The 22,778-nt window shown below is 53.8% G+C and overlaps 1 protein-coding gene across 9 annotated transcripts in view; it reads left to right on the forward strand.

Annotated features, from left to right (window-relative positions):
• The window catches only part of MAD1L1 (mitotic arrest deficient 1 like 1), a 408,622-nt gene that overhangs the window by 17,935 nt on the left and 367,909 nt on the right, over positions 1-22,778 (forward strand). For all 9 annotated transcript variants that reach the window (XM_063631057.1, XM_055262343.2, XM_063631054.1 and 6 more), the window contains exon 10: positions 1,915-1,976. In XM_063631057.1, coding sequence (XP_063487127.1) covers positions 1,915-1,976 — 62 coding nt within the window. The remainder of the gene's footprint in view (positions 1-1,914; positions 1,977-22,778) is intronic.

Genomic DNA, 22,778 nt, shown 5'->3' on the forward strand with positions numbered 1-22,778 from the left:
TGGTCTTGATCTCTTGGAACTCGTGATCCACCCGCCTCAGCCTCCTAAAGTGCTGGGATTATAGACGTGAGCCACCGCCCCCGGCCGGGCTTTTTAAATATTAAAAATTATTTTTGTAGAGATGGGATCTCCCTGTGTTGCCCAGGCTGGTCCTGAACTCCTGGGCTCAAGCAGTCCTCCTGCCTTTGCCTCCCAAAGTGCTGAGATGACAGGCGTGAGCCTCTGTGCTACACCGATTTGTGTTGTTTGAAGCCACTTAGTTTGTGGTGATCTGTTTCGGTTGCAGCAGGGAACTGGTACAGAGGGTGAGTCAGAGTGCGTGTGGCACTGTGAGGACTAGGGCTGGCAGGGCCCTGTACTGGGGGTCTTCTGCCTTCACCGTGGCAGTTGGTAGGAAGATTTCAGTGCTGGAAAGCATCCTGCAGTCGTGTTGCGGGCAGAGGAGGAAACTGAGGTTCAGAGAAGCTCCCTCTCTTGCCCGGTGCACAGCAAATTTGGACCAGAATTTAGGCCTTCTGGCCCCTGCCCGGGTCCTCTGTCTTTCACGCCACTTCCATGTGGCCACAGCCACTCCCCTCTGTGCCTGGCACACCTGTGCCGCCTTTCTCCGGTGGTTGTGGGGCCTGGCAGGAGAGCAGACTCCATCTACAGTGCTCTGCAGCTGCCCACCTGTCTGGCTGGCCACTTCCAGAGTCCCCCTTGGGTGGCGTGGCGTTTCTGTCCTCTTCAGAGCTGTGATACAGCCAAGGTCTTTTTGGGGCCTTGGCCCTGTGACCCGCGGTGAGGTGGCTCCCTGCCAGCGGGGGTGTCCAGCAGGGACTCTTCTCTCAGGTGCTGGGTTCTGTCGGAGCTTAGCCTGAAAAGACAGCTCTCATGTGACATCCTTTTCTCTCTCCCACGGTGTAATTTATTGTTTGATGGTTGAAGAGTTGGGGCTCTCAAGCCACACTCTGTAGTTGGGTGCTTGCTGCTCCATGTCCCTGGGCCAGCTCCTTCACCTCCCTGTCCGTCTCCCCGTCTGCGCAGGAAGGGAGTGGTGCTGGCTGCCTTGTCAGGCCTGTGAGGCTCACATGAGTCTATGCAAAGTGCTCAGAGGAGTGCCTGGCGCGTAGAGAATGTTCTGTGGCGTTGGCTGTCATATAGTTACTAGTCAAGTGCGTGCCTGTGCATAGGAGGGGCTCTGAGAATACCTGACTGACTTGCCGAGTGGAGCGTTGATAACGGCATGGTGCGTGGCACTGGGTGGAGGCGAAGCCAGGCCAGAACAAAGGCACAGAGTCCCTGCCCTCAGATTGCTTCCATCCCAGAAGGGTCGTGAGACTCACCTCTTTGGGATGAGGCTCAGCGTGGGACAGGCGTGTGACACAGAGGGGTGGGCTGGCCTGTAGGCAGTGATGTCACCCTCCCTCATGCCGCAGCATGGCTGCTCTCCTCTCCTGGGGCCTGCTGGTCCTGGTCCGCTGTGTGATGGTGGGAAGTTTGGCTCCAGGACTGAGTCTGTCTGCTCCAGGGCTTGGCTCCCTGAGGAGCCCCTGGAAGATGGGAGAGGGATGAGTCCTCATAGCTCAAGCACCTGAGGCTGCTCCCTGGGGCACAGTCAACCCCAGGATCCTTTCTGAAGCTGTCTGCCTTCTCCCTCCACGGCCACACATTGCTTTTAGCTTGCTGGGATTCATACTTGAATTTATGGGGCCAGGAAGGAGTGAGGCAGGAAGTGCCAGTGTGGCTTCTGCAGTTGGGGAATAATAACGTGGCCGCTTCCAAGCAGACTTGGAGCATGTGGCGCCCAGCTCAGAGATGAGGGCAGGCTCTCCTGAGAGGTCAGGGACTTAGCGCCGTGATCATTATTGTCAGTCTTATGTGATAATCCTGTGGCAGGTGATGATGGGGTCTGTGCTTTTGTTGTATTTTCAGAGGCTGCTGGCCAAGCTGCAAAGCTGGGAGAGACTGGACCAGACCACCGGCCTGAGCATCAGGTAGGGAGGGGCAGGTGCCTCGGGGTCCCGCCTTCTTTGAAGGGTCGTCGGGGAAGAGCAGAGCCTGCTTCTGGCTCACCAGCGCTGTCTCCAGCCAGGCATCTCTGTGGCTGGTGGGGGGCATTTGTCCCGGGCTGCTCAGGTTTAATGAGGCCTTTCCCAGCGGGTGGGGCAGTGGAACCGAGCGACTCATCCTGCTGAAGCCTTAGTAACATCTTCATTGAGAAGCAGAATATCCACAGCAAACCAGTGGCAGGCGTCTGATTGCCCTGCGTTGCGGGGCTTTGTGAAAGGACTCTTTTTGGTGTGTACTGAGGAAGTAATTGCTTTTGGGGGAAATCATTTTAGGGAACTGTAACCAGTGGAGATGAACTGAGTTTTTAGAATTAAGAAAAACCGACTGTATTAGGCTGTTCTTGCATTGCTATAAAGAAATACTGGAGACTGGGTAATGATGAAGAGAAGGTGGAATTGGCTCACGCTTCTGCAGCTGTACAGGAAGCATGGTGCTGGCATCTGCTTGGCTTCTAGTGAAGCCACAGGGAGCTTTCAGTCATGGCGGAAGGTGAAGGGGGAACAGGCACGCCACATGGCGAAAGCAGGAGCGAGAGAGCGAGAGAGCGAGCGAGCGTGAGTAGTGTTGGGAGGGAGGTGCCACGCACTTCTAAATGACCAGATCTCATGAGAACTCACTATCATGAAGACAGACCCAAGCTATGAGGGATCCGCCCCAGGATCCAAACACTTCCCACCGGGCCCCACTTCCAGCACTGGGGATTACAATTCACCATGAGGTTTGGGGCAGGGACACAGATCCAAACGGTTCTCACCCACCATAGTGGAAGACGATTGTCTGGTGCTTGTAGCAGCCTCTTCACCCAGTCTGTGCCAAGCTGAGTGCCAGCACGTGGGTGGAGGTATGTGGGGTGGAGCTGCTGGGGGACCACCCTGGGTGCTGGGGATGGTATTCTTATAGACAGGTAGCTGGAGCGTTCCCAGGTCTGGTCCTGTCTGTCCTCCTGCCCCATCCATCCCAGGGCCCTGCGCTCATCTTTCTCCAGCAGCTGCTCAGTTGGCCCCTGCCCTTCAGCCGCTGTGCCCCTGCAGGTGACCGCCTCCTGGCAGCCCTGGTCTGGGCCCCCCTTCCTGGTTGTCCTGTGTGCGCCGGGTCTCGAGGAGGTGCAGGAGCGATGCTTTTGAAGGAGCCATCGGAGCCCGGGGCTCAGGGCCTGTGGTGCGGGTGCCGAGGCGGCCTCTTGTTGTGTTTGCTTGTGAGATTTCAAGGCTTCCCGCTTCTTGCCTGTCTTTCCTGCTGTTCTTGGAAACTAGGCTGAGACTGAGACTCTCTGAAAGAGCTGTCCTTTGACCACACTGTCCGACTGCTGGTTCTGGAATCCACTATCTTCTCATCAGCATTACTGGCTTCAGTTCTCTGTCACCTGAAAGTGCCTCTTCATTTTCTTTGAGCTTTGCTAAGTCAGAGCACAGTCCGGGCTGCTGTCTCCTCTTGAACTCCCCCTGTAGAACACAGACTTCTGTAGGGCCGGCCTCAGCGGGGCCTAAATGCTTTGTGCTTCTGTCTGTTCTCTGGGCTTATTAATTGCTTGGAAGGCGACCCTTCTGCTCCCAGGCATACTCTGGCCAGATGAGAAACCTCTGTGACTTCTTTCCTGTGAAGGGACATCAGAGGCCCCCACGTGCCTGATGGGCCCGGCCCTGCTGGAGTGTCCAGTGTGCAGTTTGCCCCGGGGCACTGGGTGTCAGTCAGGCAGCAGACCTGGTGCAGCTGGCTGCTGTATCTGGCTGGTTTCAAAGTACTGTGGCTCCTTTCGGCCCTGTTCCCGCATCTGAGCGCCCTGCCTGGGCATGGCTTATGTGAGGGCGAGCTGGCCTGGGTGTGGCCAGCATGAGGGCAAGCTGGCCCGGGGATTCTGCCTGCCTGTGTGTTCTGTGTTCACTCTGCCCTTCCTGGTGGCCAGGGCCTGGATGAGGGAGAGGAGGGGTTGGTCTGCAGGGCTGGTGGAGGTGGGCTGCCTGTGCCCACCACCAGCTTAAAGTGGGTGGGAGGCAAGTGGCATGCATGTGTGGCGCTCTGCAGCTTTGATGAGGAACATAGACAGTGCTTCGGAGGCTGGATTCAAGGCCCTGCCCCCCACCCCCTGTCACCAACAGTAAGACCTGTGTCAAGTCACTGCGCTGCTCTGGGCCAGCGTTCTCTTTATTGAAAGCGGGACATGGAGCTCTTCTCCCCAACTGCGTGTGAAGATCCGACGTGATCGTGTACTTATGGAGGGCCCTGTGAGTTGGAGAGGGCTGGTGCGAGCGTCCTCTCTGAGCAGCCGGAGGCTGATGGCCAGGAAGGCAGATGGAGCCGTCCTCGCTGTGGGGGTTGACCCCTAGTCTCCTGTGTTGGCCTTGGCCATGGGCCTGGTAGGGGGCAGGTTTCCTCACGTGCTGGGTTGCCTGCCATGCCTGGGTCCCTTCAGGGCTCCCCGCCGCTCCTTGCGTCGTGCTCCACAGGGCGGGTGTCTGAGTGTGGTTCTGCATCAGGCCCTGATCTCGGGTGACTCACGCTCGACGTCAGTGGGGGTGGTGCTCATGCCGCAGTCCATGGGAATGCAGGCTGGCGGTGCTGAATACAGCTCATAGAATCACCGGGAGGGTTTGGTAAACGTGTGCATTTCTGGTTGCGCACAGTGGCTCACGCCTGTAATCCCAGTGGTTTGGGAGGCTGCAGCAGGGGGATTGCTCGAGCCTAAATGTTTGAGATTAGCCTGGGGAACGTAGTTGAGACCCTGTTTGTACCAAAAAAAAAAACAAAAAAACAAAAAAAAAATTAGCTGTGCTCAGTGGTGTGCACCTGTAGTCCCAGCTACTCAGGAGGCTAAGGTGGGAGGATCACCTGAGCCCAGGAGGTCAAGGCTGCAGTGAGCTGTGATTGCACCACTGCACTCCAGTGACTGAGTGAGTCCCTGTCTCTGAAAAACAAAAACAAAAACCAGAGTAGATTTCTGAGTAAACCTGAGATGCACTGGGCTTTCTTTTCTGTTTTTAGGGACCAGGTTTGGGGTAGTTCTTAGGGATTTCTGAAGCCCATGTCTGGCAGCATTAAATGTGGTGATGAAGTGGGCAACAGGGACACAGATGCGGTGAGAAGCTGGGGCCATGGGGGCCACGGGGGCCACGGCTGCCGCTTGTGGTCCCTGTGGGAGGGCTGAGTGCACTTGCCGTTCGTGTGTGGAGACATGCGTGCCTCTGTGGGCGAGCTTGGGGATCCCCTTCTCTCAGCCATGGGGACCTGAGGTGACATCAGATGTCCTGGAAGCAGAGGGCTCTGTGGCTGGGAGTGCCCTGGGCCTGTGCCGGGTGGGCTGGCGTCTGCTTGCCTTCGGGCCCAGGCTTTGCTGGGATTTGGGGCTTGCCGAGGCCCCCGGCGCTGTGGGTGCGGAGGAGCTGCTGCCACTAGGTGGTGCCCCCACCTTGGTGATCCTTCCCACAGCAGCTTCCCTTGGGTCTCTCTGGCCTGGTGGACCGCTGCTGTCCCACCATGGGACTTGCTTGCTGACACCGGGGTTTTGGTCGATGGGGATTTGAGGGGCTTGTGGCCACTGTTCCTGACTGCCTTCAGGGGGGTGCTTCTGGCTGTCCCATGCCTGCCTGCCTTGTTTCTGACCAGTGTCCTGGGGCCCTCAGGCCTGTGGGCTGTGGGCTGTGAGCTCCTGGCGTTGAGGCCAGACGTCCTCTGCGTGGGCCCTTCCCTAAGGACAGGGCGCTGATGTCCTGCAGTCCTCAGAGGGCTCTTCGCCTCGCCCTGGGCTTGGATGAACCCTGACTGAGCTCCAGGAGAGAGTGGCCTGGTCACCCTCTTCCCCATGTGGGGCTTATGTCTTAGGAGAGGAGGGTGCAGGCTGGCTGGGGTTAGTCAGTGAAACCATGGGAAGACCCTGTGGAACGAGGTCCTTATGTGTCACACAGACCTGGGCACATGTGACGTGTGCAGCACACGGGGTCATGCAGGCTGGGAGCATGTTAGTTTCTACGACTTTGAAGTCACAGGCAGGGAGGGACACAGTGTGTGGATGAGCCTACCTGAACACACATGTGGGGAAGGGCAGGATGCCAGTGCTGGGAGTGTGGTGTGGACACCCTCATCCTTAGGGTGCTGGAAGTTGGGCTGAGGGAGTTAACAGCAGTGTGAGGCGTGTGTCTGGAGGCAGCGATGTGATCAGCTTGGTCTCCCAGGAGCGTGGTCTGTCTTGGGGAATGACTTATGGGTGAGGAAAGTGGATGCCAGCACACACCCTTTGAGGTACATGTCATCCTCTGCAAGACCTCAGGGGCACAGGAGGAGAAGGAGGAGTAATAGAGAGAGGCCAGTGGGAAAGGTGGTGTGAGGCTGGAGGCCATCTGGGAATGCAGGGTGCTTGCTTCTCTTTGGAAAATCACCTGTTTCAGTAGAATGAAAGGGGGTGCAGGCCACCTCCGTAGGCGAACAGCACAACCATTTGTAACAATCCAAAAGTCGTTTGTGATTGAAAATTCTCAGCAAGCTAGGAAGGGAAGAGAACTTCCTCAACTAGGAAAAAGACACCTGCAGAAAACCACAGCTGATATAATACAAGGTGAGACTGGCTGCATCCCTGACACGGAGACCAGGCAGAGTGTCTCTTCCCATCACCCCTGGTCGCACTGTACTGGAGATCATCACCAGTATAATTAGGGAAGCAAAAGGGAAAGATGGACAGACTGGAAAGGAGGAAGTAAAACTACCTGGAGACAACATAATTATCTATAGAAATTCCCAGGGAATAAATGACAAGCCAGTAGGACTAAACCGTGAGGTTTACAAGGTCACGGGATACGAGGACAATGTACCAAAATAGGTTATGTTTCTGTATACTAGCAGTGAGCCACTCGAAGTACATACCACATATGATGGCATCAAAGTCCTTGAAATATTAGGAATGCATATAAGAAAATCTGTGTAAGATTTGTACGCTGAGAAGTTTAAGACGCAACTGAGACATTAAAGATCACCTAATGTAGAAAAGTGGAGACATTGTGAGAGGAGAAATGAACTCTTTTCCCCCCTGCTCTCACACAGCCTCTCACACCAGATACTGGAAGGTTTCCCCCACACCAAGCAGTTCTCCGGGGGTCACCAGCTGGGTGTCTTGCAGCCTCATCTGCACACTGTCTGCCTGGAGTTCCATCAGCTTCCACCGGGTCAGGGCCCAGTCCCACATGTCTGTGCCCCCTTCAGATTCCTGGTGCAAGGAGTTGGCCGGCATCTCTGCTTCGTTTTACTGTTTTCTTCTCTTCCTCTTTCACTGACGTCAGCTGTACTTCTGACTGACAGGCTATTAAACGAGGCTCCTGCTACCCACTCCTTGGGTTTCATTAATTTGCTAGTGTGGCTCACAGAACTCAGGAAGACGCTTTGTTATGTTTAGTCATGTGTTATAAAGGATGTTACGAATAATACAGTGAACAGGTTGGCAGAGTGAGGTATGGGGAGAGGCGCGGAGCTTCCATGCCCTCTCTGGGCACACCACCCTCCAGGAGCCTCCGTGTGTGCAGCTCTGAACCCTGGGCTTATTTATGGGTTTTTATGGAGGCTTCATCACAGAGGCGTGATTGATTACACCATTGGCCGTTGGAAATCAACTCACCCTTTGGCCCCTCTCCCCTCCTAGGAGGTTGAGGGGTGGGACTCAAAGTCCCAACCCTCTAATCCCACGTTGGTGTTTCGGATGACCACCCTATCTGAAGCTGCCTGGGGGCTGCCAACCAGCACTCAGCTCATTAGTTCACAAGAGACACTCTTCTCACTCCAGATAAGGAGCTGCATGTATGTCAGGGAACAGAAAGACCAAATATATTTTAGAGTATCATAAAGGTACTGTGGTCGTGTATTGGAAGATTCATTATTGTTAAGATGGCAGTTTGCTCAAATTGACCCAAATATGGTCCCAATCAAAGCCCCAGCAGAAATTGATGAACTGATCTCTAAAATTTCTTTTTTTTTTTTCTGAGACGGAATCTCACTGTCACCCAGGCTGGAGTGCAGTGGCGTGATCTTGGCTCACTGCAACCTCTGCCTCCTGGGTTCAAGCGATTCTCCTGCCTCAGCCTCCCCAGTAGCTGGGACTACAGGCATGGACCACCATGCTTAGCTAATTTTTGTATTTTTAGTAGAGACGGGGTTTCGCCATTTTGGCCAGGCTGGTCTTGAACTCCTGACCTCAAGTGATCCACCCGCCTTGGCCTCCCAAAGTTCTGGGATTACAGGCGTGAGCCACTGCGCCCGGCTGACAATTTCAAAAATTTCTATGGGAATGTAAAGCACCTATAAATTGTTATAGCCATAACAGTTTCGAAAAAGAACAAGTTATACGGCTTACACTGGCCAATTTCAAGACACGTTGTAAATTGCATAAATCGAGACACTGTGGTATTAAGTATAGACATATGTAAATCAACAGAACAGAGTAGAACATTCAGAAATGATTGAAGAATACAATGTTGATTGTTGTCAGAGTGTCTAGGTAATTCAGTGGGAGAAAGAATCTTTTCAATGTGCGTGGCAAACCAGTAGGCTGTTCATGGTGAGGATGAGCCTTAACACCTGCCTCGTGCTGGACACAAGATTTAACTCAAATGACGCAGAGACCTATGTGTAAAAGTCACAAAATCTGGAAGCTAGGGTTTGGCAAAGAGGTCTTATGATACAACGAGCATGAACCGTAAATGAAAAAATTGATAAATTAGACTTCATCAAAATTGAAAACTTCTGCTCTCAAAAGACACAAAGTGAAAAGGCAGACCATAGACTAGGGAAATATTTGTGAGATGTTAACATGTATCTGACCAACGATGTGCTCCAGGATGGAGAAACAACTCTTGCAAATTAGTAAGATTACCATAGTTTAGAAAATGGCCAGAAGGCTTTTAACAGATACTTTATTTATTTTTTTGATGATGGAATCTCGCTGTGTCGCCCAGGCTGGAGTACAGTGGCACGATCTTGGCTCACTGCAACCTCTGCCTCCCAGGTTCAAGCAATCCTCCAGCCTCAGCCTCCTGAGTAGCTGGGGTTCCAGGCATGCACCACCACACCCGGCTAATTTTTGTGTTTTAATAGAGACAGGTTTCACCATGTTGGCCAGGCTAGTCTCAAACTCCTGACCTCAGGTGATCTGCCTGCCTTGGCCTCCCAAAGCGCTGGGATTACAGGTGTAAGCCACTGCACCCGGCCTGCTTTTAACAGATACTTTACAAGAGAAGGTATATAGATGGTAAATAAGGACATGAAAAGATGGTCAACATTGTTAGTTATTAGGGGAATGCAAATTAAGACTCTAATCGCCCGACAGGGTTCTTCTTGCTGCCCAGAAAGCCAACGCACTGAGAACGGCAGGTGTGGCAGCAGAGAGGGAGTTTAATGATTGCAGAGCCAGCCGAGGGAGGTGGACGGGAGATAACTCTCACATCTGTCTCCCTGAGAATTCGGAGGCGATGGCTTGAGGGTGTTTTGGCGGGCAGTGGCCTAGGGAGTGGTGAATGCTGGTTGGTTGTGCTGGGGATGCAATCATAGGGGTGTCAGGACTGTCTCCGTGCAGCTGAGTCAGTTCCTGGGAGGTGGGGTCACAGGTCCAGGTGGCATCTCTTGATCTGCTGAAATGCTAAATCTGAAAAATATCCCAAAGACCAGTTTTTTAGGTTTCACAGCAGTGATGTCTGTAGGAGCCGTTAAGGAAGTTCCAAATCTGACAACATCTGGTTACGTGACTCCGGGCAGCAGGCACTGTAGAAGAGCAAGCTAAGTAAGCACTGACAGGCCGTAGTTTACCTGTGCCTGTTCTTTAGCAAAGTTCAGGCCCCTGTAGTAATGCCAGTCTTAATCTCCAAACAAGGACGGGTGTCATTTTTCCTTGCCTTGAAGTTTAACTATAAACTACATTCCTCTCATAGTTATCTTGGCCTCTGTAGTAGAATAAGAAAAAAAAAAAAAAGATCCTGTGAGGTTAGAAGCAAGACGGAGTCAGTAATGTAGATTTCTCTCGTTACTTAGAATTCTGTCAAGGCGGTTTCAAGACCACAGTGAAATGCCACTAGGCACCCAATAAAATGGCTAAAATTAAGCAGACTGACCATCCTGACTGCTGGCAGAGATGCAGAGCAGCCAGGCCTGTTGCCCTTGGGAGTAGGAAGTGGTGTGGCCACTTTGGAAATGGTTTGGTAGCTTTGTACACACTTACGGTATGACCCTGCAGTTCCATTCCTCGGTATTTAACCTAAGAGAAACCCAAGAGAAAATGTAGCCTCATGAAAACTTGTACAGGAATGTTTGTAGGAGCCTTATTCTAATAGTCTGAGAGCGGGAACAACTCAGGTGCCTGTCAGCAGGTGAAGGGATGCGTGGACCGTGGTGTCTCCACACAGTGTAATGCGCGGTAGCGGCGGTGCTTGGAAACATGAACGGGTCTCTCTTGCTGAGTGAAGGAAGGCAGACTTACTGAGTTTCTACTTACTATACCATCCCACTGATTTGAACTTTTTAAAAAGGTAAAACTGAGCAACAGTGACAGAAAGCAGGTCAGTGATCCCTGGAGTCTCGTGCTGGGATATGATTGGGGTCTTATGGGGTGCTAGAAATACCCTTTGGCATAACGGAGGTGATCGCTGCACAGGTGTACACGCAGCAAAGCTCATGACAGTGCTCTTGTCAAACTGTTCATGTATGCAGATCATACCTCACTCAAGCTGGCATTTCAACAGCAGACGGTCAGCTCTTCGGATTAGCTGTGAGGGGAAGGAAAATTCCTTGGTGGCGACTTGGACTGAATTGGAGAGTGGCCTGGGGGTACTGTTTAAGCCAGCCTTCATTTGGGGAGGGACCCATCCCCTGAGTTTATAGAAGGCCTACGGCCATGGCTGCCTTCACCTCCTGGGTCTTTGGCGCGTCACAGGAGTGCTGTGAGGAGTGGCAGCAAGTGGGGTCAGGTGCAGGCTGCAGAGGGTCAAGGAGTTTCGCATTTGATTAAAAGCAGAACAAGCTACATAAATGCAAACGAATGGAATGAAAAGTGGAGCGTGGTCTTCCTTTCCTGCCCTCCCTGGTGACCTCACTCAGGGCTGGGTGCCCCGTGTCACAGCTTCCTGGCCATCGTCACCTTGTGTTCTCAGTATTCCTGGGGGGCTGTTCCAGAATAGAACTGATTGCCCCGGAGGTGGGCAGCAGGGCATGCTGTGCTTGGCCCCAGTTCGTCTTTCTAGGCAATGCCTGATGAGTTTCCTGTGTGTTGTTCTGGAAATGTGTGTACATAGAAGCTCTTTTTTTTTTTTTTTTTTGAGACGGAGTCTCGCTCTGTCGCCCAGGCTGGAGTGCAGTGGTGCAATCTCGGCTCACTGCAAGCTCCGCCTCCCAGGTTCACGCCATTCTCCTGCCTCAGCCTCTCCGAGTAGCTGGGACTACAGGCGCCCGCCACCACGCCCGGCTAATTTTTTGTATTTTTAGTAGAGACAGGGTTTCACCGTGGTCTCAATCTCCTGACCTCATGATCCGCCCGCCTCGGCCTCCCAAAGTCCTGGGATTACAAGTGTGAGCCACCACGCCCGGCCAGAAGCTCTTTATGTACTCCTGTCACCTTTTAAAATTGGGGCTCCTTCCACAGTTTTATTCTGCAACTGTTTTCACTCAGTTTTTGACAGTTTTTTGGCCCCAGCACAGGCTGGTCTGCTGAACTACTTTAAAGAGCTGCGGGGTGTGCTGGAGTGCAGACAGACTCAGACCCCAGCAGCCCCTGTTGATGGACACTTAGGGTGTTTCCAGCTTCTTTCCCCAATTAGCCATGCTATGCTGGTTGGGTAAATTCTTAAAAGGAGAATTTTTAGTTCAAAAGAGATGTATGTTTGAGACTCCTAGCTGATGCCACACCGCCCTCCCGAAAAGCATGAGTGCTGTGCGCTCCCGTCACGGCGTGTGACTGCTGTCACCTAATTGGGGTGGTGTGCTTTCAACGTTTCTAGAGAGATTCAGCTCGAAGTCACAGTACAGTGAGGAGAGCAGGCATCTTCAAAGGCTTGGCTTTTCAAAAATGTCATTTAGCAGCTCCCACTGAGGGGGACCCTATGAAATAGGAAGGGAGTGGGTGTCAAGGCCTGTAGCCGAGTCTCCACTTTAGGGAGGAAATCACTTGCTCGTGGCCAAGATGCTGCTGTTATGTGGCTCCTTGCCTGTCTGGTTGTGCCTCAATCTGGCCTTGCTTCCCATCCCGCCGGGTGGGCATTGTACCCGTCGGGAGGGGCAGGCCTGAGGGGGGTGAGGAGGGGCTGCAGAGGAGGCTGGGCTGGGGAGATGGGAGGCAGGCATTGCTGGCTCAGAGGCCTGGCAGCTATGCCCACCTGGAATTGCTGACCCATCCCCTGTAGTCAAATCTGGGCACCTGTCAGTGCTGACCTGGACATTTTCCCAAAAACATTTGTAGACTGGCCAGATGACAAGTCTCAGGGGCCAGCTTCCCTGATGTGTGAGGCCAATTAGGAGGACAGTGAGGGGATGCATGATTTTCCTCTAAGGAAAGGTCTAATTGACCAGCCAGCCTGGACAGTTTTATTATCCTAGTTATCATGCGCGTGATTTGTAATTACCCGGCTGATGAGTTGATCAATACCAGACGCCCTGGTGGTGCTTGGGAAGGCGGGCGACTGTCAGGTATGTTGGTCCATTTTAATTGGCGCCGGTTTGGTTTTCTTTGGGGCATGGGAGGAGGAGGAGGAGGGAGAGAAGCGTTTGGCCTTCTGGCTACTTGTGTGAGCACGGCCCTTTCTTCTGGGCCTGCATGCCAGATGCCTCGTGGTCTGGGCCACGTTTCCCCTTTTGGTTTGTTCATTCGTTCACTCATTTGTTCACCATGAGCTGCTCTTGTGGAGCCCATAATCTGGAGGGAGAAGGATCCCTCAGGCCTGTGCTTCTGTGGTGTGCAGGTCCCAGGACCCTGGAGCTGGAGAGTGGCGAGTGTGCTTCCCTCCAGAGGCGCAGGCCAGGGTGGGGCATGAGCCAGGTTCCCAGCTCCGTCCGAGCACGGTGCCTGCCATCTCTCCTCCTCTCAACCCCAGCTCCTCCTGTGGCTGAGTCCTGGCCGCTTTCTGCCTTGGGGTTGTGTTGGTTGTCCGTAAAGTCATCCTCAATCCTGAGCACTGTGAGTTAAGAGCCGGGGTCTCCCTTTAGTGCCTGAGTCGGACGTGCAGTAGGCGTGTGCTGAGCCTTTGAAGAGTGGAGGACCGAGCGAGGGCGTCTCTGTGCCTTGCAGGTGGTGGTGATGTATGGGCGGAGCCTCCGGCGCTCTTGGCTGCTGTGACAGGGCCCCTCTGGGGTCCTGCACTATCCCAGAGAGACCCCCCAAAGCAAGGCCAGCAGAGAGCTTCCTGACAGCTGCCTTGCTTTGGTGACGGCCCTGGCTGGGGTGCAGCCTGTGCCCCTCTCCGCCCCCTTGTGAAGTTTCAGATGGGCGTTCCCAGCAGTGCTGACAGGCTCACGCCTCCCTCGGGCTTCATTCCAGGTAGGGTGGGGCAGGCTGGAGACTGTCAGAGTCTGGGGGCGGTGCTGTGGGCGTCTGAACCCCGTAGGGAGAGGCGAGAGAAGGGCTTCCCAGAAGAGACCGTTGGGCTCCACCCCCGCATGTGCGTGGCTGCACGGACAGCGGAGTGCTCCGCGGCCTGTCCAGGTGGAAACGCTGTGGGTCTCACTTGGTCTCGGAGCACTTCTTGGGGCTTTTCTCCAAGCTTTGTAGATAGGGCTCTTCTACTTGTAGGTCTCTTTTTAAGTTGATTTTAAAAAGTCTAAGGCCAGATAGTGACAGGCTTTAGACAAGTCCGGCTGCCGTAGGTTCCAGGATTTATTTTAGAGGAGGCGGTGGCATCCCTGGTGATAGCTGGGCTGGTTTTTACTCCTGGGTGCTTACTGGGGTCCTGTTGTGTGCTGTCCCCTCCTTGTGGGCTAGGGGCTCCCAGGGTATCCAGGTCCCTACTTTAACAGGTAGAGTAGGGGGTGCCCTGGCGTGGAATGGAGGAAGGGTCTGGGCAGCTTTGTGACAGGGCTGGTAGAAGGGGGATTTTGACAGGCGGCTTGAAGCCAGCGCCAGCCGAGGGCCAGAGGCAGAGAAGCTGAAGGCCTCCCCTGGGCAGCCCGCCACTACCTGCCCTTCTCTCCGAGGACTTCCCAGCAGTGCCGTGGCCTTCGGAGAGCTGGGGTCTCAGGCAGGCTATGGGGAGTTGCACAGCTCCCCACCCAACATTCCTCAACGTCAGCTTTGGGGCTATGAGGTGTGACTTCTACAGGATCACCTGGGGTCACTCCCTGCAGCCAGCTGTAGCTGTCATTTGTGTCAGGAGCTGCTGGTCTTGCCTGCACCACCCACCCTTCCCACCCTCCACCTACCCTGCATGGCCTGGGTTCTTGGGAGGAACAGGAGATCCTGAGCTGTTGAATTCCTGGAACCCGTGGTCATTCGGCACCTGTATCCTGCTCCTCCCGGCTCCTGCACGCTTCTCACTGGTGTGGTCGCCTGGAATCAGGTGCCCTGATTCTGCTGGACAGGCGGGAAGGGAGCCTGGGCCAAGGGGTGGACCAGCCTTTGCATGCTCAGTGGCTGCAGGGGGGCCGTGTGCATGAAGCAGGCAGTCCTCATGGTAGCACTGTTTGTGCAGAGCCGCGTTGGGGAGAGTGGGCTTGCATTAACAGAAGTGCTGTGAGATGATCACTTCATCACAAGCCAGTCAGCACCAGCCTGTGGGCGGCTGATGTGGACTAAGTGATCTGACTTTCCTGGCTTTTGTTTGACGATGTTTCCACTGTTATCCAGGTGCAGAGCTCTGATCTCCCACGGTCAGAAGTACCGTGTGCGTGTCTCACCTGGGCAGAATGCAGAGACCTTCACCGGCAGCTGTGCATGGACCCTGGGGCTCTGTTACACAGCCAGGTGCTGAGGGGCAGGGCTCCAAGCCAGGCTAGCAAACCTTCCTTAGACCCCCTGTGTGCAGGCCTGGTGCCTGGTGTCCGGGACCCCGTGGAGAACAAGATCAGGCTGTTGCCATGGGACTTTGGTCTGGTGGGGAGTCCTGAGAAGGACGTGGATGAGGGGGGAAGATGTTCCAGGTGAATGCAAGTGTCCACCCTGCATTCCAGGGTGGCAGGTGGCCCGGGGCAGGTGTGGGGTGGTTGGGTGGGTGCCCCGCATGCTATGTTAGCATAGGGTGGTGCACACCTGGCTGGCAGGCCTTGCTTCCGCTCTTCACCCCCCACCTGTCGAGGGTGCGCCCTGGGAGGGGGTGGAGGAGGGAGGGCATGCGTGGGAAGAGCTCTGAGACCCTTGGCCTCAAGGAGAGTGTTGGGCAGTTACCCCTCCCCTGCCCTCGGGCCTTTGTGAGTGTGGCTTCCTGGAACTCTGGGGGATTTGTCACCAGTGATTGCAGGGGCTCTCCCGTCCCTTTCATCCAGGCTTCACTGTCTGCCCTAAGCTGGGGGCTGGTCCAGCTGACCTGGATGGTGCGGAGTGTGGGCGCTGCCGGCCAGCGTGGCGTTGGGAAGCACCTAGGTGGGTGGTGGGTTGGGTTGTGGCCTTACCGTGGAGTCTGGGCTGCAGCTGAGGAAGCCGTCTGCTAGGACCAGGACTCTGGGTTTGGGAGGCTGGCGATCTCGGCCCAGCAGTTCAGTGGCTGCCCGGTGTGTCTGCCTGGCCTGGCCCTCGTCTGGTTTCCGTCGTCTGGGAGGCACCCCTGCCCTTGCCAGGCAGGGCACTGCGGGGGCGCGGATGCGGAGTGGAAGACTGCTGATTCAGGAATCGAAACTCCGGGGCATCCGTGTAGCAGAGTGATTCTAAGATGATTAAGAAAACCATCAATGATTTAAAGAAAGTGTTCACTGCAGTCCTTATTGAGTGGTTTGCCGCGTGCAGGGTGTGTGGGGGTGGCGCACCGGGCTGCAGGCGCCCTTCATGACGGCGGGCAGGGGACCTCCTAGGAGTCTTGGCTGTGACACGTGAGGTGTGAAGGCTAGAAAGGTGAACGTGTGGAATCTGTGACCCAGAAGTAACAAACTCCTTTCTTGGAAAGCAGTTAGGTATTCCATTCCTTAGTTCATATGCCGCCATTTAAAAAGGCCAAAACCAGAGGCCTAGAGAATGTACCTGGAAGTTGCAGTGAGACCGTTTTTGATCATTGTGTCCTTTCCGGGGGTCAGTTTCCTCGCTTTGGAAATGCCATTTTGGCAGGGATCTGCTGTGGGGCATCTCCGTGCAGGTGGAATTGGAGCTGCGCATCTTTCTCAGGCTGGCATCATACAGGCCCCAGTGCACTCCGGCAGGGAGGGGCAGCCCCCTCCTGGATAGCCCTGCCCAAGGCTGGGAGGACTGTGAAGGCGGGAACCCGCTGCCTGACCTCAGCCTGTCGGGCCCCACAGCGTGTCTCTCTGTGAACTGGTCGCCGGCTTCCTGTGGCCTGTGTGTCCTCCGGGTGGCTGGAGCTTTGGAACCCTATTCTGTAGCTTGGAGCTCGTGAGCCCCAAGGGGCAGGGGCCTGGTTCCTCTCCCATCCTTTCCCAGCCTGATGGCCTGTGCTTGTGGACCGTACGTGGGCACCTGCTTTAACACCTGGAGGAGTAGGGGCCACCAAGAGCATGTGGCTCTGGGCCTCCCTGGGAGAGTCACTCAGTGGCAGGAGAACTGAGTGGGACACATCAGGGAGTGTCTGTCTCATGGACGCCTGTTGGCCTGCAGCCTGGAGAGGGGGCCAGAAGTGTGTGTTCCATGCTCTTGACCCCCAGGAAGCACTCGCCTCTGTTGAAAGCCTCGTGCCGCAGAGCGCGATTGCTCTCCCGGGTGGATGGCCATCACGGGCTCCTTGCTCTGGCGATGCCAGCGCTCCTGGTGTCGTGTGTGGCCGGCTCCCCCTTGTCTCAGCCGTGGGCTTAGAGCAGGCCAGGTGCTCAGGCAGTGGTTTTGTTGCTTGAAGGGGGGTGCTTACCTGGCTGCAGCCTGTGGAGAGCGTGAATGGCTGGCAGAAGCCAAGGCGGGCTCTTGGGAGATGAGAGCAGGCAGCTGGCCTGGAGGCTTCCATGGGGCTGGTCAGCTCCTGCTGGCTCTTCCTGGTACAAATCCACGCTGGGCTGGGTGCCTTGGCTCACACCTGTAATCCCAGCACTTTGGGAGCCTGAAGTGGGAGGATCGCTTGAGCCTGGGAGTTCAAGACCAGCCTGGGCAACATTGTGAGACCCTATCTCTATTTTTAAAAATAAAAATATAAAGATAACCCTCCCTCCAAAAAAAAACCCAAACTCATGGTGGACCTTGGGATGGGCAGGGGTGCTTGTGGGGCAGAACTGGGTGTGGTTGCGCCATCCTGGGCCTGTTCCCAGGCCTGCTCCTAGAGGAGGGGCTGATGGGCCCTGTGGGTGCAGGGAGATGGGGTCAATAACAGGCTGGGGCCTGGGGGCTGGGACTCGGAGGCTAGGACCAGTTTTGGCTCAGATAGGGAGGGGTTGTGAACTCTGTTTTGGGAATGTGTGTTTGAAGTGTCAGTGATGTAGCCAGAAGGAGGTGTCAGACAGCAGCCGATGTCAGGCCTGCATGGCTCCTAGAGGAGCCCTAGGGCTGGCCTGCCCAGTGAGGGGCAGGGATGAGCCGGCCTAGGGGAGTGGCAGAGCCGGAGGAGCAGATAGCTGGCCCGAGTCTGGAGGGATTTCGGCGTTTGCAGGTGGCTTTGAGCCTGAGGGCCAGTGCCCCACTGAGTCAGAGAGCTCTGCAGCCCGCCAGTCTTGGTCGTGCCTGTGTCCGAGCTTGGGCCCCCGTGTGCAGGAAGAAGGTGGCCGTGCAGTGCACGTCATGTGTACCAGGCGTCGGCGGAGTGATGCGTGGGTCGGGGCTGGAGATGAGAGGAGGAGTGAGGAGAGGCTAGAAGCCTCCAGAGCAGTGGGGTTTCTTCCTCTTCTTCACTGGTGAGCGCTTCTTGAGCACACAGGTGTGCAGGCCTGGTGCTGGGTGCTGGGGATACAGCCGTAAGTCAGGGGCTGTTTTCCAGTCCTTTCAGACCTAGCTGGGCATGTGTCTGGTGGGTCAAGCGTGGCTCCTGAAGAGATGACACTTGAGAGGCTGGCAGCACGTTCCAGATAGGGCGGGTGCTGGCAGCACATGGGTTGGCCAGATGCGTGTTCGGACAGTGTTGTGTGGCTCCAGCTGTTTCTAACCACAGTTCTCCTGGGATGTGACAGAAGCTGGACAGGTTGGCAGGGATCTGTCCTGAGGGTAGTTTGGACCGCATCCTGCAGGTCACGGGAGCTGCAGAAGGTCTTCATCAGGGAGGAACACATCCGCCATTGTGAAGGGGCCTCTTTCCTCGCTGAATTCACAGGGCGAGGACCTGTCGCCTTGGCAGGACCCTGCTGGTGGAAGTCCCTGGGGCTGTCTGACCCGCTACGGGTTTCAGCAGCCCCAAAGTGTGGGGAGGGCGGGTGGTGTTTTCTGGGTCAGTTGAGAGCCTCGTGGGGTAGGAGCCATGGAGTCAGTCGCATTGTAGTGAGAGTTAGAATTGAGCTGCGCTGTTCCCGTGAGCAGGGAGCCCGGCCGGAGGCCTTCTAACTTCTGAAGAGGGTTCGTGTTGAAGGCCAGACTCTTTCCCTGTTTTTCCGTTTCCTCTTCAGGTGAATGCCTGTTCCTTTGTGACCACAGTGTCTGTGGGTAACACTGTGATTTTGGAGATGCTCGTTTGTTTGTTCATTTGAACATTTATTTGGAGACCTGCCGTTTGCCAGGCTTTGGGCTGGCTCTGGCGAAGCCGTGACGAGCACAGCACAGTCTGCCCACATAGTGCACACACACAGACAGCTTTAAACAATGAAAACAACAGGGGTGCTTCCTCAGATGCGATCAGTTGGAAGATGCCACAGGAGCATTTTGCGGGAGTATCTTAGTTGTAGACAGCGTTGTTGGATATGAATGACGCTAGTGGGAATGAAGGGCAGACGTTTTTCCTGTTTTGGAAACAGGTGGCTTACAAGAGCCTCTAGAGTTTATTTGTTTAAAGACAGACCCTGTTCTCAAGAGGGTCTTCACTTTGCTGGCAGGATGGCACTGTTGACGGTGGTAGTTGGCTCTAGAGAGCTGCTGTGTAGTTGACAAAGCCTGCTGATAATCAGTGTCTCATTTGTTCTTCCTCACAACCCTGTGGACTAAGCTGGGTTCTGGGAGGGGCTAACTGGCCCAAGGGCATCCAGTGAATTTGTGGCCCTGTTGCTGGAATGCTTGGCTGATCCTGGAGCATGGTGGGCTGTGCCCTCGATAACCTCCATCCATCTGGCTGGCCACATGGTGCCATGCAGCTGGATCCTGCATTTTTGTGAGCTGATCAGCCTGATGCTGGCACTGAAAGGATTCTGTTGGGAGCCTGAGCAGAACTCAGCACATGTGCGGGCATGAAGCCCATCAGCTGATAGCTTCTCTTTCAGACCTGATGGCTCCCAGCCGAACTTTGGCAAGAAGGACCTACCAGCCTGCTGGAGGGCTGACCTGCCTGCTTTGCTGGGAGCCAAGCACCTCCTGGCGGTTCTGGGATTTGGTTTTCAGTGGGAGGAGGCTCTCTGCAAGGTAGAGTAAGAGCAGTAATTACTTGGGAGAGGAAGCATTTAACTTCTGAGGCTGCAACACAATACTATCTTGTTCGCGGAGGCGGCTGAGTTAGAAGATTAGCAATTAATTTTTTATCAGGTGCAAACTACTCTTCAGTTTCATGGAATCAAACAGTCCTCCCACAGCAAGGGAGGGGCAGGCTTCTACCCCATGTAATTTTTCAGAGCACTGCTGTTTGTCTGCTTTTAAGCTGATAGGAATTATTTACGAGTCTATGTGGAGGACATTTTGACACACAATTCTTGGTATTCCCATTTGCTCTTTCTAGTTTTTACTTTTTCTGTATTGCTAGCATTTACTGCAATTAGGTCTCAGGATTATTTTGCCTTTTATTAGGATTGCAATTACAAAATGCAGGTATCAACTAGGTTCCTTTAAATTAAAGCTCATTTTTTATTGACTTGGATGAGAAAAGTAGGTATTTTTAGTAGCCTTAGTTGAAAAGAGTGTCATTGGTAGCTATTACAAGCATTTCCTTTAGTTTAGGTGTTTTTATTGTTTACTAGAGCTTAGCTGAAGTGTCATAGATAACCCAGTAGGGGTCACTGCTAAGTTATCTGTAAGTTTTCTAAGCTTGAGCTTTAGATTCAAATACTTTTTTTTTTTTTGAGACACAGTCTTGCTGTGTTGCCTAGGCTGGAGTGCAGTGCCACGATCTCTGCTTGTTGCAACCTCGGCCTCCCAGGTTCAAGCGATTCTCCTGCCTCAGCCTCCCGAGTAGCTGGGACTACAGGTGTGCACCACCACACCTGGCTAATTTTTGTATTATTATATTTGTTTTTTTAGTAGAGATGGGGTTTTGGCATGTTGGCCAGGATGGTCTTGAACTCCTAACTTCAGGTGATCTGCCTTCCTCGGCCTCCTGAAGTGCTGGGATTATCAGCGTGACCACTGCGTCAAGCCCAAAGACTTTTAATAATAGAAAATGTACTTTATCTTGTTTCATCATTTAGTATGCTAGGTTTTCTTTGAGTTTCTGTAACTAAACAGTGGGTACCTATGATAGGTTGGGATGGATTTAGGGCAGAGTCTGGTAAGTTTTTTCTCTAAAGGGCTGGGTATTAATAGTAAATATTTACTTTATAGCTTTGGGGGCCATAAGGTCTCTGTTACAATTACTTGGCTCTGCCTTTCTAGCCCAGAATAGGGTGACTAGCCCTCATGATTTGTCTGGGACTGAGGAGTTTTGCTTGGGAGGTGGGACCTTTCATGTTAAAACTGAGATGACCCAGGATGAAACAGGACTGTCGTTGATTTTAGCGCAAAAGCTGCCGTAGACAGTGTGTAAATGAATGGATATGGCTGTGTTCCAGTAAAACTTTATTTTCAAGACAGCTGGGGTGGGAGTAGGTTTGGCCTGAAGGCCATACCTGCTAACTCCTACCTGAGGATACAGGGCTAGCCATTTAATTTTGTTTTAAAAAAATCCATGCAGAGGCTGGGCATAGTGGCTCACGCCTGTAATCCCAGCACTTTGGGAGGCTGAGGTAGGCAGATGGCTTGATCTCAGGAGTTCAGGACCAGCCTGGGCAACATAGTGAGACCTCATCTCTACAAAAAAATACAAAAAAACCAAAAAATTAGCCAGGCATGGTGGCACGCACCCATGGTCCCAACAACTTGAGAGGCCAAGTCAGGAGGATCACCCGAGCCCAGGAGGCCGAGGCTGCAGTGAGCCGAGATCATGCTGCTGCACTCCAGTCTAGGTGATAGAGCAAGAACCTGTCTCAAAAAAAAAAAAAAATCCATGCAGAGCCTTGCTGCCTTTTCTCTGCAGCTTTTCTTTTCCATGCAGAGCCTTTTGCTGCCCACACAGCATCATGGTGATTTCTTCCTTTCCAGATTTGGGACAGTTGGGCGACAGGGTGTGACCTTGCTTGAGGGTGGTCGTAGAAGGGAGCCTAGGATGAGATTGGCGTTTCCTGGATCGCAGCTCAGCACCTGCTCTGGCTGGAATCTTGGCAGTGCACAGTGAGGTTTTCTGGAGGAACCTGGAGTTACCCGAGGCTATGTTACCCTTGGTTAAGAATTGTGAAGGATAGGCCGGGCGCGGTGGCTCACGCTTGTAATCCCAGCACTTTGGGAGGCCGAGGCGGGCGGATCACGAGGTCAGGAGATCGAGACCACTGTGAAACCCCGTCTCTACTAAAAATACAAAAAAATTAGCCGGGCGTGGTGGCAGGCGCCTGTAGTCCCAGCTACTCGGAGAGGCTGAGGCAGGAGAATGGCATGAACCCGGGAGGCGGAGCTTGCAGTGAGCTGAGATTGCGCCACTGCACTCCAGCCTGGGCGACAGAGCGAGACTCCGTCTCAAAAAAAAAAAAAAAAAAAAGAATTGTGAAGGATAAAACCCTTATAAATTTGCTCCCAGGGGTGAGAAGTGCTCATTTCTTCTTGCCTTTTTTTCTGGTAGCTGAGAGTTCCCAGGAGCACATATGGTGATCATGTCAGTTCCATTCAACAAATATTTGTTGAGGGCTTATGACGTACCGTGGCGTATACTGGCTGGGAGATGCAGCAGAGAGCAGGACACACGGTCCCTGTGCTGAAACTGAGCACAGCAATATGGTGCTGGGTGCGGAGGTGGGGAAGGGCTTTGAGAACCAAGAGTTGGAGGGCCTCGCTGTTCTAGGACAAGGACCGTCCTCTGGGTGGGGACGCTTTCTCTCCAGGACATGGTGGCTGTCGGAGCTGGGTGGCTCTTGTCTCACCCCGGTTGCTTGGGCAAGTGAGTATGCTGGGGCATGGCTTTGGCCGATGGTTTGTGAGCCTGCACCTGTCAGGCTCAGTTTGGGCTCCCTGTGGGGCGTGTGAGCCCCTGTTCTGACTGAGGGTTGGGTTAGGGTTTCCAGCCTCCCTGCCCCTGGGAAGAGACTCCACCCTCCTCCATGAGTGCTGAGCTCTGGGTCTGTTTGTACTGTGAGGAGTTGCTTTTGTCTCCGTCAAAAACATGAACCACTGTTTGGAGCACTTCCATTTACTGACAACCCTTGCCAAATTAATTTTATTTAATTATCTCCCAGGGCTAAGCTTGAATACATTTTGTGTTAAATTCACAGTTTTTTCCTTTTCTAAACGAAATGGACTTAATATCCTTGTTAAAATCTGATTATAACTAAAA

This window comes from Symphalangus syndactylus, chromosome 22 (assembly GCF_028878055.3).
Source record: "Symphalangus syndactylus isolate Jambi chromosome 22, NHGRI_mSymSyn1-v2.1_pri, whole genome shotgun sequence".
NCBI classification, from domain to species: Eukaryota; Metazoa; Chordata; class Mammalia; order Primates; family Hylobatidae; genus Symphalangus; species Symphalangus syndactylus.